Source organism: Grus americana, chromosome 3, assembly GCF_028858705.1.
Source record: "Grus americana isolate bGruAme1 chromosome 3, bGruAme1.mat, whole genome shotgun sequence".
Lineage (NCBI taxonomy): Eukaryota > Metazoa > Chordata > Aves > Gruiformes > Gruidae > Grus > Grus americana.
This window is the reverse complement of record NC_072854.1, coordinates 11241450-11260228: the sequence shown is the minus strand read 5'-3', so window position 1 is coordinate 11260228 and position 18779 is coordinate 11241450. Positions and strand designations below refer to the sequence as shown.

The 18779-nt window shown below is 39.6% G+C and overlaps 2 protein-coding genes across 6 annotated transcripts in view; both read right to left on the bottom strand.

Annotated features, from left to right (window-relative positions):
- Positions 1 to 280: 280 nt before the first annotated feature.
- On the bottom strand, positions 281 to 3018 carry TTC32 (tetratricopeptide repeat domain 32). Of its 3 annotated transcripts, XM_054819975.1 has the most exons (3): positions 2857 to 3008; positions 2617 to 2777; positions 281 to 1458 (listed from the first exon to the last, which is right to left on the bottom strand). In XM_054819975.1, exons 1-3 carry the CDS (start codon positions 2985 to 2987, stop codon positions 1331 to 1333), a joined length of 420 nt encoding a protein of 139 aa, XP_054675950.1. In that variant the 5' UTR covers positions 2988 to 3008; the 3' UTR covers positions 281 to 1330. The 3 variants fall into 3 exon arrangements, with proteins under 3 accessions (XP_054675950.1, XP_054675948.1, XP_054675949.1); XM_054819973.1 differs by having other exon boundaries at positions 281 to 2777; positions 2857 to 3018; XM_054819974.1 differs by having other exon boundaries at positions 2657 to 2998.
- Positions 3019 to 3242: 224 nt separating this feature from the next.
- WDR35 (WD repeat domain 35) overlaps positions 3243 to 18779 on the bottom strand; it is a 46413-nt gene continuing 30876 nt past the window's right edge. For 2 of the 3 annotated variants that reach the window (XM_054819966.1, XM_054819967.1), the window contains 11 exons: positions 18570 to 18650; positions 18302 to 18438; positions 14151 to 14354; positions 12124 to 12270; positions 10794 to 10926; positions 9723 to 9833; positions 8470 to 8634; positions 7314 to 7454; positions 6352 to 6508; positions 5473 to 5713; positions 3243 to 4426 (listed from right to left, as the gene is read on the bottom strand). In XM_054819966.1, coding sequence (XP_054675941.1) covers positions 4279 to 4426; positions 5473 to 5713; positions 6352 to 6508; positions 7314 to 7454; positions 8470 to 8634; positions 9723 to 9833; positions 10794 to 10926; positions 12124 to 12270; positions 14151 to 14354; positions 18302 to 18438; positions 18570 to 18650 — 1665 coding nt within the window. In that variant the 3' untranslated portion in view covers positions 3243 to 4278. The remainder of the gene's footprint in view (positions 4427 to 5472; positions 5714 to 6351; positions 6509 to 7313; positions 7455 to 8469; positions 8635 to 9722; positions 9834 to 10793; positions 10927 to 12123; positions 12271 to 14150; positions 14355 to 18301; positions 18439 to 18569; positions 18651 to 18779) is intronic. The other variant, XM_054819968.1, reaches the window with a different exon arrangement.

The following is an 18779-nucleotide window of genomic DNA, read 5'->3' as shown; positions in this document are numbered from 1 at the left end:
ACAAAAGAGGCAAATACAGCATTTTCTCAGCCCCATGCTCCAAATTTGCTCATTGCGGCAGCTGCAGTTTCACCCCAAAGCTCAGAGTGATGTCAGCAAGGCTGCTGGGGAAGATGTTCAGAGGCTCAAGTCTGTTCCCATGACTTACCTCAAAGGGTTCCACCATCTTCAGTGAGCCCTGCACTTGTCCAGGCTTCAGGATCATCCATGGAGAAACTCACCACAAGAAGCAGAACTGTCATTAAGTATAATTTATTTAAAAAAAAAAATCCTAATGCTCATGTGGGCAATCAAAGAGTATATCTTTGATTAGAACTTGCATTGCTATGAACATGCAAGGATGTTTCTTATCCGTGATTTCTAGGTTTCAGCAATGGTGCCTCTTATCATGTGAGAAATGAAGCTGCCTGGGTATTCACAGCCAGTTCAATCTGACAGATTTCACATTGTATTTTTCAAGCAATCGACCTTTCCAATAAAAAGGAGAAAGCCCACTTCCCACTGTGAATAGCCCGATTACAGTCTCTACCATAAGCTCTCTACAGACAATCATGAGATAAAAAGTACATGTTCATTTTTATTCTTTCAATTATTAATCTGTCCAGTACTTTTACAATGGGATTACAAAAAACAGGTATGCTCAGATCCTACCTGCTTAGGTCATACAAAACTAGCTCTAGGAGTGAACAAACGTACAAAGGACTGAATTCTTATACCACGTTCCTCATGCAAGGTACAGATGGTGTTACCTAAAAAGATCTCACTGTTTCTGTGAAGTATTTCTTAATACAGAAATAGTCTGAAGTGAAAAGCAAATCAGTTACCAAAGTATCTCAAGGACAACACCTTATAATGAATTAACAACTGCACTTTTAGCTCAAATCAAATTTACATTTCAACGTGGACAAGCACTATTAAATCACTGTACTTCTCACAAGCTCCAATTTTAAGTATTTAATGTTTTATATAGTTTGATTTTTCTTCCCCAGGAAAGACTATTTAAAACAATCTGTGAAAGAGTACAGAAACACAGTTTTAGTAAGAGAACCACAGACTTCATTAGCTGTTACTGAGCTTCCAACGCCTATATGAAGTACTTCTGTACAAAATCTGTACAAGTATCCGACACAGATCTAAAATAATGCTTTTCCTCAACACTAACAATATCCAAAAATAGTTTATTCTTCAATCATAACCCATTTTTAACTCATTTACCCAAGAATGAGGTTTCTTCAGTAAGGCATAACAGATGTAAATGATCTTGAGTTCCATCTATCAATGCCAAAAAACACATATTTAGCAAAACATTTTCATAGCACTAGCTGCATTTTCAATAACCCCGCTTTTGTTTTTCTTCTTTATCAAGAATAGCCTGTTTTAGACTCAACGCAGCATCTTCAAACTGGGGGTTTAACTCTAATACTTTCCTGAAATCTTTCATGGCCTCATCAAAGCATCCTGTCCCAAAAAAAAAAAAAAAAAAAAAAAAAAAAATTATACTTCTGTAACCACTGAAACTCACAAACCACAACTCAATAATGACTCCTAATGCTTTCACCAACAAGAAGTAGCAGCTGTACTTACTGGACCCACTACATTTGGATTCTCCAGAGGCCCAAGTGGGAGTCAAAGGTCTTCAGAGCAAGAACCCGAGTGCCTATTTTTGAACCTAAAATGGACTTAAGGCTCAATTCCGCCTGCTTATTCAAAGAAAGGAGCCAAAAGGCTCAAACCAATAGCCAGGCTGCCATAAATGTGGAACACAGGCATACCGCTTCCAGCTGATGCCCTTGGTCTGGCTCCATTCTCCTCCTGCTCTCTCTAGTCCCTCAACTTCTGGGTCTTGACTTTGCAACAACCAAGCTCCAACAAAAGGAGCAGGAGTGTCATCTTCTTACGGCATACTCAAAACTTAGGCAGCGTATTCCCCGGAGACATGTACCTGACAGCCCACCGCAAACTGCGAAGGCTGTGCTCACTATGGCTGCACCTACTTAAGAAATGCTTTAGTTTAGGTTTAACAGCCATGTTTGGAATTGGCTAGTTTTACCCCAACACAAGTCTTTCCAAAACTGAAACTGCATCTTCCCCCCTATTCTCCCCTGAATAGCATCATTTCAAATGGCACAGCAGCACATCTGCAAACAGGGATCTCTAACTGCATACACAGGGCAGACTCGTAGCTGCAACGTCCTGTGATTACTGGAGAAGAACACGTCCCTCCACACCATTTATTTCTGGTGTGACGTCTTTCCCCTGCCGGTGCGGGGCAGGTCCCTCCCTCTGTAAAACGGGAGGAATTACTCTGCAGCTTCGGGCGAATTTTGGGTAAAAGAGCGCTCTCGGCCGTTAACCAGCTCTGGGACAGCTCCCCGCCTGCCCCGTGCGCAGGGCGGACGGCAGCCCGGGCGGGAAGCCGTGAGCAGGCCGTGCCGGGGCAGCGCGGAGGGTCAAGGACGGCCGCTTGGCTCGCAGGCCGCAGGCCCGGGTCGCCCTGCCCTGCCCTGCCCCGGGTCACCCGGGGGAACGGCCCCGGGCCAGGCGGTGCTGGCGTGACCGACTGCGCGGCGGGAGCCCCGCGGCCTGGCCCGCGCTGAGGGGCGGCGCGGCCCGTACCCAGCCGGTAGAGCACCAGGCCCCGGTTGTAGTAGGGCACCTCGAAGCCGGGCTGGCACTCGATGGCGGCCGTGTAGTCCTCCATAGCGGCGGCGAACTCCACCCGAAGGTACTTGATCTGGCCCCGGTTGTTGAGAGCCGTTGCGAGGTCGCGGCCGGCGCTGCGGGGTGGGACAGAGGGAGAGTGGCCATTCGGGCGGGCCCCGCGCTTCCCATCCACCCCCCGCCCCCGGCACGTACCCTGCGGGGGCGGACCCGGGCCCCGCGCACCGGGCGATGAAGCGGCTGTAGAGCTCCTCCGCCGCCGACAGCCGCCGCGCCGCCAACTGCGCCTGCGCCGCCGCCAGCAGCTCCGCCGCCTCCCGCTCCATAGCGGTGCCTCCGGGAGGCGCTGGAGTGACGTCACGCCGAGCCGTCGCGTCGTTACGTCACGGGCACGGCCGGAACGGAATCCGAGCGCCTGAGAGCCGCGAAGGGGACGGACAAAGGGCCCTGGTACCCGGCCCCCCCGCGGGTCCTGCTGGCGGAACACTGGATGACGCAACTGGCACTGCCCGGAATGACATAACTGGTACAACCCGCTAATAGACATTTCTACGAAGGAAAAAGAAACTCAAACACCAGGATAGAGAAAAAAAATACTCATGTTTACTATTTTTCTATACAAAATGTGTTTTATTCTTACCCGGCCTAAGTACAGGAGAAGGGCGTTACTTGCTGTGAAAGACGGGGCAGAAGAGGCCTCGCGCGCTCCTCTCAAACTAACGCACGACGTGAACGTCAAGGCTCTCCCGGCTGCTGCTGGGGTTGTCCTGGGGAGAGCTCGCGGCGTGGAGCAGGGACCTGCAGCACTTCCAGAGCTGAGGCTCAAATCCAGCAATAAAACACAACAGCGTTCCTGAAACCTCCGCGTATAACAAGGATGACAGTTCAGCTCTTGAAATCTGTTCAACAGATGTCAGCCGCTCTCTTCAAGCTGCTTTAATAAAATAGCTCATGACGACGTTCCAGTTTGAAGGTTCACAGAGGTTTCCTTAACTGGTTGAAGACCTCAACAAAGCTCAAGAACCCAGATGCAGACTAATGGCTACATGTTTGCAAGCCCTTTATTGCCATGGTGGGTTTAAATACACTTGGCAAAAGAAAACTGCCTAAACTGGTACCATCGCTGTAGTAAAACAGTAGTAGAAAAATGTATACAATAATATTACCACAACTACTGTGGTGTTATTTCAACTTGGGAATTAGTTCCTTCAGAAATTGTGAATTTTGAGAAAATAATTTCCTATGGAATTATAAAAACTAAAAATAGAGCTTGCTCAGAGTAAAATGCATTAAGATGAACCTACATTCAATTCACATGGTTTTGAAACTAGGCTCAATTTACAATTAGAGAAGAATGCTTTTACCTTAAATGTTTGTAAAAAATTTAACAAAAAAATGGGAGTCTTAACACAGTCGTTTCTTCACATAAATGGAACCAGTAAAGGTTTCTCTTGTGGGTTTTCTGGGGGTTTTGTTTTGTTGGGTTTTTTAAATGTTTCTCTAATAGTGGCACTATCTGTTACAGTACCTGAGTTCTATTTTAAAATATAGTACATTGGTAATATTGTAGAGAGTATTTTTAGGAGACATTTAGGATGAACAGTCCTTTATCCTGTGCTATGCTGTACTGTGGCACAGAGGACAGAAGTTATAATTGCTTGCTTCTTTGGCTTTCATGCAATGCTTACATACACTGCACATCCAGAATCGATACTCCAGGATAGGGTCTCCTGTTGCAACACATACAGGAAGTTTCCCATCTCCACTATTTAAAGAAAAAAAAAAGATAAGAGTAAATAAAGCTGAAAGAATAAAACCATGGCTTTAAAATAGCAACGAAGACTTGTTTTGTAGAAATTTGCACAACAGCATAAATACCTAATTGTGTGCCTACAGCTAGTTATAAAACCTGTGATGCTCATCTGTAAAATACTGCTTCTCTATTCAGATGTGCACTGCTTTTTGATTAGAAGTTATTAAATCACGTAACGCTTCACTGTTAACATAGACAAGTATGTACATCTTCACACAACAGACTGCACGCCCCCAGAACCATACAATGAGCAAATCGGGACCAGCAGATCCAAAAGATTAAGTGAAAAGAAGCAGTGAAGGCCGTGTAAAGGTGAAGTCCAATTAGACACCTGCGCTACTATTACATTTATTCCTCTGAAGAGTCAACGTGAAAGCCACTAGTGAGGTTCACTACATCTGCACAGTGAAATCTAACAAGACAGGTTAAAATCCTGATTCACAATCAATTTCTACACTCAGAAATTCCATGCTGTTCGCAGGAAATATATGTCAAAGACACCATTGTGGGTACAGCCACTCCAGGGACTTACCCTGTGTGCCCTTCATATTCTCTTTCATTTCACATAGTCATCTTCTCACACCACATAGATTTAGGTAATACATAAACCACTAGAGACTTATCAGTTAATAATGGTTAAACATTCACATCACACCACAATGGTGATGCAAACAGTATTACTTGAATGGCACATAATACCTTATCAAAGGTCCTAAAACTCCTATGCTCTGTCCACGTGCATTTCAAATTAAGATGAAGTTTATCTTTATGCCCAGTTCCTCGAATACAGTCAGTGTCTATTGTCCCAGATAAAATAGTGTTGTATTATCCTTTCTGCAGACTGGCTAACACCTGTATCATTCTAGCCCAATATTTGGTTTAAGCAGCAAAGCACCTAATTAACTTGGTCACACAAAACCCTCTAAAACCCAAAATGCAGACAATAGTAGAAAAAAAAATGCTAGTATTATTACAATATCATATAAATATAAACGCACCTCTCAAGAACATCATCCAGATCAGATTTTTTATTATACTTTGGACAATGTCTGGTGAATATCTCTAGAGCAAGGTCTTCGTACTGTTGCCTCTGCTCTGGCCTAAGAGTTTCCAAGGATTCTAGTTTAACAAAGGCTTTTGAACAAATATCAAATGCTCTATTTGCACATGCACAGAGTGCCAAAAGGGAATAGATTTCAACTGCAGGGATAATGTCTTCATAATCTCGCAAATGAAGAGCTAAGAAATTAAAAGAAAAAAAATTATTACAAGTCTTCTGAGAAGCGCAAGCATCTGTATGAAATATTTGCTATTAGTAGAGAGTATATCTTACAAATTGGACACAAGGAACCAAAGTCTTTTCATTGACATGACTGTGAAGCATGCATGGTTCAACTCTTAAAAAAAAAAACAAAAGAAGATTTGACTGGGAAATTAAAGTGTCTTTTTGAGACACTTTTTTTTTTTTTAACATGTTAGAAGTATTTGAAATGGACCTTCATTACTTGGACAAAGTATTGAGCACTGTTTGCTTCTCTAACTCCCACAATTTTTTTTATGAAGCTCTACAGAAAGGTCTGATGTGAGTTCAGGCATGCCTTATAATTCAGAGAAAGAAACAAAACAGTCAACAGAACATCTTCAGAGATTGTCCAATGTAACCAGGTAATATTAGCTAAGTTAGATTCACATTGTCTCCAAGAAAATACTTCACAGGTATCTATCTCAACTGTGGCCATATTCAATTCATTATATGGTTTTGTTTTAAATTCTATGGATCTAGCAAGAATAGAAAAATGAGCCAACCATAAGTGAAATTATGTGCTGTGCAGGTCTGTGAAATTAGTTTCTTTACAGGGTTAAAAATGAAGTCCTACCTGTTTTAAGTGCTACATCTACAGAACCTTTATAGAGCTGTCTTTGTGCAAGTATGAAAAAATGGTAAGCCTCAGCTCCTCGCCAAGCATTGTCTGCAAAGCGATTAGTTGAAGAAAGAATGTCTTCTTCTAGCAAACCAGCCAAAGCTGAAGCAGTCTGAAAACAAAGCAGTATCACAAGTAATTTTTATACAAAACAGATACAGCAGGAAGTGGGGATATATGAAAAGAACTTTTCTGTACTTGGTGATTACACCACTGTCTGTGTTAACTAGAGAAAATATAAATACATGGACCTAAAGTGAACATTGTTAGGTATTTTATACAGTGCATAGGCAGAACATATGGTGTAGATTTTAAAAGATAAATATTATATACATGTGTACAAATATATTCTGTGCACATCTGCAGACTGGTCCATAGTTTGGATTAATACTGCATTTCAACACCAGATCTCTTAAAACTTTGTTTAAACTCTTTCATTTGTGCATAGGAAGATGAAAGCATGAGCAGAAAAAAAAAAAAAATTCTTCCATTTGCTTCCCCCATATCTGGAGCCATCTCCCTGCTAAATTATAGCCAACATAGCTTAATCTAATCACAGATCTCTCTTTGGGATTGATAATTACTCCTAAATGACAGGAAAGTGAAAGTCTTACAGGAAAAAAAATAAATCTGGCATTTCTTAGTATGATTTTCATTGTTATAGTGAAAACATTAAGAGAAAACACATTAAACTTAGGAAGAAAAATATCTATTAATACATATGATGTAAATGTTTTAAAATAATACTTTGAACAATATGTTTTCAAGGAAGACTTGCTTTTAGGAAAGCTTTGTTCTTAGCAGGAAAAAACGTTCTGAAAAAAACCGTAATAGCCTCACATAGCTTTATTTATTCTGACTAGGGAGCATAAACCAGAAATCAGAAGGGAAAACAAAAGAAAAAAAAGACACTTTACCTCTGAACTTTTTCCTTTAACTTTTCCCCTTTGTGCATTTTGCATTTGTTCATGGCACTGTTCTATAAGTAAGGCTGCTAATACATAAAGCTTTTTAACTCGCAAAGGCTTTGTCCTTTTCTTTGCCTCTTCATCTGCAATCTTAAAAAACAAACCCAAAGAATTTAATGTAGATTTAAAAAAAAAAAATATTAGAAGAGTTGCTTCATTCTCTTGGACAATTGCATGCTTGTACAAACCTAGGAAATGATGCCAAAAAGTGATTCTGCATTTGAATGTAATAATTTAGACTGCAAACAGAACTATAAATGAAAACGTCAAAGTGAAGAATGTACATTATTCTATATTTATTTAGCTAACAAGCATATAAAGCCAGATTCTCAGGAAGGATAAATCAGTGTAACCATGTATAAGTCTATTGACTTAATATAAAAATAAAATAAAAAATAGTGATTTTTAAACACTGAAGTTTAAGAAATACATAGCTTTCAATAAGGTCTGGTGGTTTTCCCAGAAAAGAAGAATGGCTTTTGAAAATAACATATACATATATATATATATTTTTTTTAACTATAAATATTTGCTGTAAAAATTACATATCACTCTTACAGACTTTATAAGCTATGTACAGAAATCTCTGCAGCCAAACCAAATCTAAGCAATATCTTTATCTTAAAAGCACACCACAGCAGTTTCTAATTGAAGGTACCAATTGAAGAAATACCAAAATTTAACTTCTAGTTAGTGATATTGCTATTTTTAAAAATAAAGGAGATAAAACTAACCCACACAACATATAAAATAATGTGGACACTGCTCCCAGGCTGGTCTGCTATAGGCAATGGAGGGCAACAGGACCTTTTCTGAGGCGCAGTTCATCTCATTCTGAAGTGAAAGTCTCAAAATAAATCTGATGGCTTGTGTCCTAAGTCTCCTCTCCACTGGCTACAGAGGACATCCAGGGTAACTATTTCAGATAGAGATACTTGAACTTAGGAGTTGGATTCATCTTTGCAGTACTCTGTATAATGACATCTGCTTATCGCCTGGACATCGTTAACACTAAAATAACCCCAAGAAAATAAAAGTAGCATGGAAATAATAAGAGCTAGTCCACAAACCCAGTTATTTGACATAAAAATAAAACCTGCAATACCTTGAACATGAGCTTAGCAGCTTCAAAGAAATAATTGGCTTTACGATAGAGTTCTATAGCATCAAGGATTTTATTCTTTTCCAGTAAATGACTTGCATATCTGGCTAACAAGGATCCAATCTCTTTCATATTGTGATTTTTAGCCAGCTCCACTGCTTTATTCCACTAGAAATGAAAGCAGACAATTATCAACCTCATTTTTTCAAACACATTCTCAGAACAAGCTGGTTATCCATGAATAGTCTGCAACATTTGTGTGCAATACTTCATCACCATTTAGAACCGGGCTACTACAAAACTAAAGTAAAAACCAAGAGAATACAAATGCTAACATCAGTGCCAATCGTGATACGGCAGGCCAGTGAAACAAATGCTGGACCTCTGTCCAAAACCACATACAAAGCAGTTGCTTCCGCTTTGGTAAAAGCTTTGCAAAATCACTTCATTGCTGCTCATAGCTGGACACGCCGATTTCGACACTTCTGATATTACTAAAACCCAGACTCTCAAAAGCATGTCTTAAAGAGGACTTCAGTCCATAGGCTTAAGGCACAGAAAATAACACTTTACTTATCCTTCTATATACCTCATTTTGTCTGTGAATTTTCCTGATCTTCAACAGTTTCGTTACTGTGTTTGCCCCAGATCAAAAGTCTGGCAGGACTGAGAAACTTAGCTGAATCTCATACCTAATAGCCCTTCAGATCCATAAACTAGGAATTTGTTCGCATAAAGACAGCACTAGCCAGTACTCCTGTTCCCATACATCAAGTTCCTCATAGCCATCCTCAGCTTCTCTCTTACTTGTGTTGACACAAACATTTGCACAGGTAAGTCATACTGGGGAACAACTCTAGCTGTAAACATACAGATAATTTTCCAGGTACATCCTAATGTAGCCAAATACATTTGTGTCTGTACAGGGAAGGAGGGGGATGCAGAAAATGAGCAGCCAGAAGCTCTCCAGTCTTCCTACCAGCTTGGCTCTGCAAAGGCCGCACATGCTGAGCATGCCACACACACATGCACGCGCGCACACACACGCAGAAGTAACACTGCTGTGTATAGCTTTGTCCTTCCAATGCTCTAATCCTAATTTCAGAGAACTGGCTTAAGCACTGAAGTATGAATTTTCCAGAAATCATGACAAATCATCAGATGCTTAACAAGGACTTCTATTTAGCTAGGCATTAGGATAGAAATCTCACTGTTATATTGGTATCGGTAAAGCAGATGATCTATTGCTGGTTTACCTGGTTGAGATGTACACAGGTATCTACCGCATCCTTTGGTCGATTACATTTCAGAAAGGCTGACACAGCTTGTTCACACATCCCCACTCTTACAAACATATAAGCTATATCCTGCAAAAAGCATCAGCACCATGTTAAATTCACTTCCAGATTTTTAGTACATCGTGTAACGACTGAAATACTATTATATTCTTTAATTTAATTCCAAGACGTTGGGGGAGAAGGGGTTGTTTGCTTTGTGGATTCTGTGAAGACAACACACGCTGTTGTAAATCTTCAGAACAGTGTGCTACTTTCACACACCACTACTAAATTTTTTTTTTAAAAAAAGGCTATTTAAAAAATTTTCTTTCAAATCAAATCATACCAAAAGGACTGTGTTCTTACTATTTAAGGTATTTCACAAAACTTTGCTATTAGAAAGAAGTTAAAAAGTGCTGTCATCTTGCTTTGTGCAAACTGAAAATGGCATTAAATGAGCAGGTTTGGATTTTTCAAGTGTTTTGGATTACTCAATCATATCATAGTTTTAAATTAGCTATTACTTAGTAGGTAATTTCAGGCTATACTACCTCCTTTCCCTTCTTTCAGCAGAGTATCTTCAATTTTCATTGTACATTAGCATTCCCACCAGAGCTGCCATGTAAGAGGTTAAACCAGGGATAGTAACCAGGAAGAATTTGGGGGGGAAAAACCCAGTGTAGAGTAGATGACAAAATGAAAGATAAAGGTCCAGCCATGAGGGGTGACTTCTCAGTGAAGCACAGCTATTTCAGAGAGAAATGCCAGTTTGGGGAGGGAAACAGTGAATTATGACTTAGCCAAGTGGCCATAAAGCATGATGAATAATCAGGTCTTTCTGGGAAACTTGGACAGTAAGGGAAAGGAAGAATGACGGAGTATGAAAACAACAGTAATATTGGAGATCAATACCAAAGTAACACCATTATGCTTCAGTGAGTAGGTCATATACTGCATTCTTTCTCTCTTTCTTAACCCTCCCAAGATGGGAAATTTTCAATAAATAGTTGAGCATAAGGCAATGAAAAATAAAGGTGCTTTTTTGCTTACAGGGAGCAATTTATTATTCTCCGGAAGTGAGTTAGCTAGATTCTCCAGTCCTTGGTAGTCCTCTAGCATGTAGTAGCATTCAGCTAAACGTTCCTGGTTTCGTCCTTGTACATAATACTGTACAGCATTTAACCTAATAATAAAAAAAAAAGTGGTGGCTTCTGATATATAAACACAAGTGAAGGTTCTCATTGTGTAAGCCTTTTGCATTTGTAAATTTAAATTTACATTATTTTAAATAGGTAACTTTGCTTGAGAGCGCTTTTGTAGCTAGAATTTCACTGTTTTTCTAAAATGCACTAGAAGTTTTAATCTTCAGAAATTGTTATATTGAAGTAGTAGCAAGATTGATTCTCTGACTAGCTTAAGGTTAGGAAGTCAAGGAATCTTAAAACTGTATTCCCATATCTCACAGATCATGGCTGATAATGGACAACTTACAACTAAACTTTCAGAAAAGGGTTTTACTGTTGTGCCTCTGTATTTTAAAACACAAGCACTAAAATCTCGAAGATCATTCTCCAAAGTTACCTAAAGCATCTAAAAATCAACTTTCAAAATCTAATCACAAGTTTTCAACTGCTTTTGGACCCAAGTTCTTTGTGATAGTATAGTCTGGGTAATTGCAATACATAGTGGAGCTGTGGAACTCTGTGAGACAGAGTGTTCTGGATGCTAAAAGTTTACATGGGCTTAGAAGGCAACAAGAAGAGTTCATGAAAGAAGATTTCTCTGCAAGTTATTAAATATGAAGATGTCACTTCTGGCTCAGTAAGTACGTGACTGCAAAAAGCGTTCTGGAGAAACATCATTACATACGTGGACTGTTCTTTAAAATCTTCCTTGGGTGTCCAGTTTGGGCAAGAGCTGGAGACAGATCCAGGTCAGAGAGAACTCTGGACCTTTTCAAATATTTGTGGGTTTAAGCATTCTAGAAAGCTTATGGTTAGTTTTGAAATTCACTGATGTTTAATAATTGTCTCTTATTTTCAACTGATTTCTTTTTCTTAAATACTTTCTATATCTAGCCTAATACAACTGTATAGGTGTTTCTCTCCAACCCCCTCTCCTTTGAAGCAAACAGTCTTCTGGCAAAACTGAGATTTTTATCACCTTCATTCTTCAGATAGTTGATCAACAGCTCTCTGTTCAAAGGCACGTAGGCGGTGGAACCATAAAGGTCTGAACTAAATCTCATAATTCCAAAATTATCGCAGGTATTGCATCCTGACTTTCCTGACATCTGTCCCTCCTCATAAATTACATCTTATGATCAGTTTTATAATTTCTTTCATAATTTCCTTCTTACTACGTCCTCTACAGAACATACCATTTCTGACGGTCTGCAAAATAATCTCCAATAGCATTGTGTGCTTGTTCAAGAAGGGCATCATCTGAATCACCCGAGCCAGTTTTCAGTAGCTGCAATACTCGAAACCAATCTCCCAGTTTTATCCGTAGTCCAATGGCAAGATCTCTAATATAAACAGAAAATAGCAAGGAAAAGTCAAAGACAATAAAATAGCTAACAAAAATCTTGAGAAAAGCATCCAAAAGTATTCTCATGTTCATAACCTACATCACAGGTATCACAATGATCTCTGATATTTTGTTTACAATTTAAACAGTATTCCATAAAAGCAAATACTCAGAGAGCTCACAGGTTATATCGTACGTATGCGCTTCCCTATTAGCCATGCTCCATTCAGAGGAGTTAAATGAGCAGCTGGCAAGACAGTTGGGCTGATGCTACTTCAGACTTCCTCTGGTTCTGTATACCATTCTTTATCTTTCACTGCTGACCACTACAATAGATGGCAGCGGCTGTAGAAGGCTAAAAAAGCAGGAGGGAGATGAGGAGAAGGCCCAAGGAGCAAGTAATATGAATAATGAAGGCTAAAGCTGAGGATGGATTTCAGGGACTTCACTTTCAGTTTCAAGATGACTTTGGATGAAGGAGAAAGGACTCAGTAGTAGTTTCTCCATTTTATTATTCATGCATACATATGATCCATCGTGTGTCTGTCTGGCAGGTTTTTTCCACCATATAGAATAATTCTATATTACTTCATATAGAAGTAATTCTGCAGGTGCATAGAAAAAAAATGGGAGAGATATATACAATTCTTTTAAAAATGTCCTAAATTTACAAGTGAGTAAAGGAAGGCAATAGCAAGTCAGTCCAGTCAGCTAAATAACAGCATCAATCTAAAAAAATTTAAAATTGTATTTGAAAAATAGTTTTATTTCAGCCTGATTTATGGTAGGTCCATATCGAAATTTTTGTAGTGGTGAGGAGACACATAAGGTCAATACAGTATTCCCATACTCTTGTAGCTGGAGAATAAGATGCTCTACTGTTGAAGAAAGCAGTAAAAAAAAAAAAAAAAAAAAAATCTGCAATCCTGTAATGGCCGTATTTCTCTTCGGCCATATGGAATATGCTGTATCTAAAAATCTGTGTTGCAGTGCGACTTAAGTGGTTATGAGACAGTCCAGCTCTCCAAGCCAGCATACTTCCATGGGCTAATTAACTATGTGCAAGAAGGTTTTCTGTTACCAGACTCTTAACGTGTATCTCTCCCCAGCTCCTGCCTTCCCTCCCGCTCCCACCCTTACCAGGGAAGAGGCAGCATGAAAGAAATAACTTTTTCTCCATCATTCCCTGCTTTTTTTCATGGCTCTATTAATCAAAGCTTTAAAATTTCACATATGCATAAGTGATTCATGCTTCTCCGTGTTTGACCACCACCTACAGGCTACATTGTACAACTGCTGCTTATTATTTCTCATTATGCTTTTTCAGTAAAGACAGTGCTCTAGTTAATTACTTAGCGTTAATTTCTATTTTCCAGTAATACTGTAATTTTGCTTTGTTTGTTTTCATTCCTGCGCAAAAATTCCATTGATTGGTCCACAATTTCATCCAGAGTCCTTTCTGTCTCTCCAGAGATTACAGTTCATTAAAAACTCTGTTGTTTGTATATGTAATTGGAAAGAATGTGTACTTGGCTACTAGCTAAAAGCAACAGTACATAAATTAAACATTAGTTAAGGCTGTTTGTATTTTTGGAATCCCAGTTGAAATACCGACAAAATACTTGAAAAAAAAAATGTCTATGAAACACAGCACTACCTAGAACAGCTGGGGTTTTGCAAACAGTTTGGAATGTGCTGATTTACCTATAGAATTGGTTATCTATGGATACAACAAAATTCTCACCATCTGATCCTCTTCTGTCTTTCCAGAAACTGGTAGAGTTTTCAGTGCTAAAACAGCCATTCTTTACTAAGGCAAGCATAGTTTTTTCAGACTTTTTTTCTTTATCTGCTGCTGAGATGACTACATGCAATTACCTTCTGTCCATATCCAGATACATTCTTTCAGCTTCTTCAAATCTGCTAAAATAGGCTGCCACTTCTGCTTGCTTCATTGCCTCGCTCTGCAGGTTGCCTAGACGCTTCACGAATTTAATACCTTGATAATCTTTGCAACGTACAAAAGCTTGTTCAGCAGTCTGCAGATCCAGCTTCTGAAGAGCAGCTTCAGCCAGGAGACGCCTGTGTGAAAAACAAACATAATAGTCAGAAATGCAGCTATCCAGTAAATTAAATGAGGATACATTTAAACCAGTCATTATTTAAAGACAACATGTAAGTTACTGCAATTGTATTATTTACTAACTAGTCTTAATTTGGTTGTATACTTGTCCCCAGTGCATTCTGTGATCTATCCATTACTTGCTCAGGGAAAGATGTTCAAATAATCACTAATATTCTTTGTTCAGCTGTTCAAATGGACACTGGCTTGGGAGGAATGAGCAGGGTTGAGTATTACAGTTGTCCAATGTGAAATGTGTTGCTGGTCTCAATGCAGTTCCATTTAGATATTTCTACCTATGCATAACATTAACCCTTGATGGCAGCCTCAGTCTGAAGGCCTCCAACTAAATTAGCCATGAAGACTAAATTATCCTTCTAATCCATCTGGATGTTCGTTGTCCAGTTTGGAACAGCAGTTTGGGAGAGCGCGGCAGTTTGGGAAACCTTGTACTGGTATCGACCCATTGGTTAGTTCTGCAAACAGAGAATTTCTACCTTCAGGCCAACCTACATCCATCAGGTGCTTCAATGAGCTCTAGAATTTTCTGCAAAAATAAGGCTAGGTAAATTTAGACCAGCTGATTGACATTGTGAAACAAAGTCAGTGCAGTAGGGCACTGACAAAACCAATATTATTGCTGTTTTCAGTGATCTAAGCCATGCTTAGGCAGTATCAACTCAGTATTTTTTAATCAATTCGAGAAGGTTACTATCACTTCAACTCAAATGCTCATCACTGACATCAATGAAACCAAGAGAAAAAACAGTATGACAAATTTAATCAATCTTCAGAACACATCATCCTGTTTGTCATGTTCTAGCAGTAAGGGCACTGTCCCGTTCTAATCTAGAATATATTTGCTTTAGATTCAGCACTTCTAATCCATCTCTTCTGTATAAATATGTGACATATTGTATGTTTCCTTGCATAATGAAAATCAAGTTCATGTCAATTTTGAAGCAAGGTGAACAGCATTTGACATATTTTTTGTGCCATCCAGAGGGACCTTGACAGGCTGGAGAGGTGGGCCTGTGCAAACCACATGAAGTTCAACAAGGCCAAGTACAAGGTCCTGCCCATGGGTCGGTGCAATCCCAAGCACAACTACAGTGTGGGTAGGGAATGGATTGAAAGCAGCCCCGAGGAGAAGGACTTGGGGGTATTGATTGATGAAAAGCTCAACATGAGCCGGCAGTGTGCACTTACAGCCCAGAAAGCCAACCGTGTCCTGGGCTTCATGAAAAACAGCATGACCAGCAGGTCGAGGGAGGTGATCCTGCCCCTCTACTCCACTCTCATGAGACCCTACCTGGAGTACTGCGTCCAGCTCTAGGGGCCCCAGTACAAGAAGGACATGGAGCTGTTGGAGAGAGTCCAGAGGAGGCCCACAAAGTTGATCAAAGGGCTGAAGCACCTCTCCTGTGAGGACAGGCTGAGAGAGCTGGGATTGTTCAGCCTGGAGAAGAGAAGGCTCTGGGGAGATCTAATTGCAGCCTTCCAGTACCTGAAGGGGGCCTACAGGAAAGATGGTGAGGGACTGTTTATCAGGGAGTGTAGTGACAGGACAAGGGGTTAATGTCTTTAAACTAAAAGAAGGTAGATTTAGATTAGATGTTAGAAAGAAATTATTTACTGTGAGGGTGGTGAGACACTGGAACAGGTTGCCGAGAGAAGTTGTGGATGCCCCGTCCCTGGAAGTGTTCAAGGCCAGGCTGGATGGGGCTTTGGGCAACGTGGTCTAGTGGAGGGTGTCCCTGCCCATGTCAGGGGGGTTGGAACTAGATGACCTTTGAGGTCCCTTCCAACCCAGACCATTCTATGATTCTATGATTTTACAATATAAAATTTTTACTGAGACACAGACTTTCAAAACTAATACTCATTTTATATTAAAAAAGTAGATGGTTCTAGCAGAAGGTATGAATGACTTCAAAACTCCAAAAATCTTTAGCTAGTTCAAGACATTAGTAAAAATGAAGACTCACAAAACTAACATTATACCCTACATATTCAAATTAATAAAATTACAGTACTATTACAGAAGCATCTATTTCTTAAACCTAGGAAAACTATATAATAAAACATAAATTGCTTTATATGGAGACACAGACACACATGCGCACGCACACACACAGCATAAAATACGAGATAATGTGTTTCATGCTGGTGACCAGTGACAGGACACGAGGAGATGGAATGAAGCTGTGTCAGGGGAAGTTCAGATTGGCATTAGGAAAAGGTTCTTCACTGAGAGGATGGTTGGTTGCTGGAACAGGCTCCCCAGGGAAGTGGTCAGGGCACCAAGCTTGTCAGAGTTCAAGGAGCACCTGGACAATTCTCTTAGTCACATGGTTTAATTTTAGGTAGTCCTGCGAGGAGCAGGGAGTTGGACTCTATGATCCCTGTGGGTCCCTTCTAACTTGAGATATTCTACTCTGTGTAGCTATCAAATCCTGTTTTTCAGAATGTACTTTCTGGAGACAAAAGCACAACTGGATAGGAAGGAATGCTTTTAGGGACAAACTTCTAAAGCAAATTGTCTTGGCCAGCCTTTCAGCAATTCTAAATCCCCCTCTGAACTATCAGAATTAACAGAGAACTCTCAACTCCCTTTGATGCAAGCCAAACATCCAATACTGCAAGAAATCAGTTAGCTTCAAAACAGAGCCAAAATTACTAAAGAAAGGTATGGATAGAGAAACAACCTCCAGGAAGTTAAAGAGAATTGGCATCATTCAACAAGTAACTTGTCAATGAAGTTTTAGCTTCTGCTACTGACTTTTCATTAAATTATCTACTGAGGCATTTACTCTTCCAGCCCTTATGACATGGAATATTAAATAGATTTCCAGAACTCCTGTTTTTACAGGTTTACTCTCAAATGTTTGCTGTGCAGGCTTTTCAAGTTTAGTTTAATAGCTGAGTCCCTGTTTAGTTTAAACACGCCAACATCTCCTTTTCTCAGATTACTTCTGAGAGGCTGCAAAACAACATGATTAACATACCTATCCTTTCTCATCTGTCCTTTATGGCCTGTCCAAAATGCTACAAAGTTAGTCAACTGCTTTTGTTACCATTCTAATGTGTTCCATTTACTCAGTTTTAAGCTCTTTGTCATCAAGATTCAATATAAAATAAATAAATACCCTCTCAACCCTCAATTTGAATTTTAATTTAACCAACTTAAAGTTAGCTTTCTGCCAGCTTTTTCATTTCCTTCAGATTCACCCCTAAAAGCAAGGAGCACTGCATTTTGGGGCTCATAGAGCAAAAAGGTGTCTTGAGCCCATACCCTATACCCACTACCGTGACACACATGGCATGCCTACCATTCCAGGTACTACAACATTCATAAAATGACAGAGTTCCAATTTAACAACAGCCCACTTTTTTGGGTTCAAGAACTAGAAGCCTGGGGAAGCACTGGCCCCAAGTTCTTTTTTTAAGTTGGCTACTGAGGAGTCTTGAACACTTGCTCATCATCTCCTAAAACATGTATTCTCAAATGCTCAGGAACAAAAAACTCACTTTCCTTCATTCTGGGAAATCATAACACAGCTTGAAACTGCCCAAATATGTCAATTACAAAAGAGGTGAGGAGCCAGGCTAGCAGGGGACTGCAAGGCTCTCTTTGGGCCTCCCCTCAATGCTGTAATACCCCTTTAGAGGTGATTCAGTCCAATGAAGAGACATTCTTAGTTAGAATAGCAGCCCTTCAGATAGCAGCTGAGCACTGTTACTGTGGGGTTTTTTTTCTTTTTTCTTAAATGATTTCGTTTAAGTGTATACTGCTTTGGCTGGTTTTGATTGGAGGTGTTGTACTTTAACACCAGATCTGTCTGAACAGGAAAAGAATACAAAAGAACACAAATTTAAACAAAGTTAGCTTATAAAGAGATTTTACCAAAGTCTGGGATGTGGATTGTCCTCTATGAACTGGGAAGATTCCTCAATGCCAACTTTTTCAATCAATGCTCGACTGTCTCGTAATGACCGAATCTCGAAATTGATGATGTAATCTTTGTTAGGATGTTCAGGATTCTAACATAATGGATAAAGAAACATAATTTTATTCCATGTAACCTTTATTTTCACCCAACATATATATCTACTGTTCAAATCATTAAGACAGACGCAAACTGTTCCTACAAAATAAAATTAATTATACTTACCTTTAATATTTCATCCAGAAGAACAGATTTGATTTCTAAATCTTCAAAGTTGCAAATATATCCAGAAGTTTGTATAGGTTCCTTAAAGTTAAATAAGTTACAAAGGAATGAACTTGTATTCTGTCTGATTAAATCCTAACCAAATCTGTTAGGTACATATAAAGATACTTTATTCTTCTCCAAACTAGGATTTAATTGCATTTCCAACAG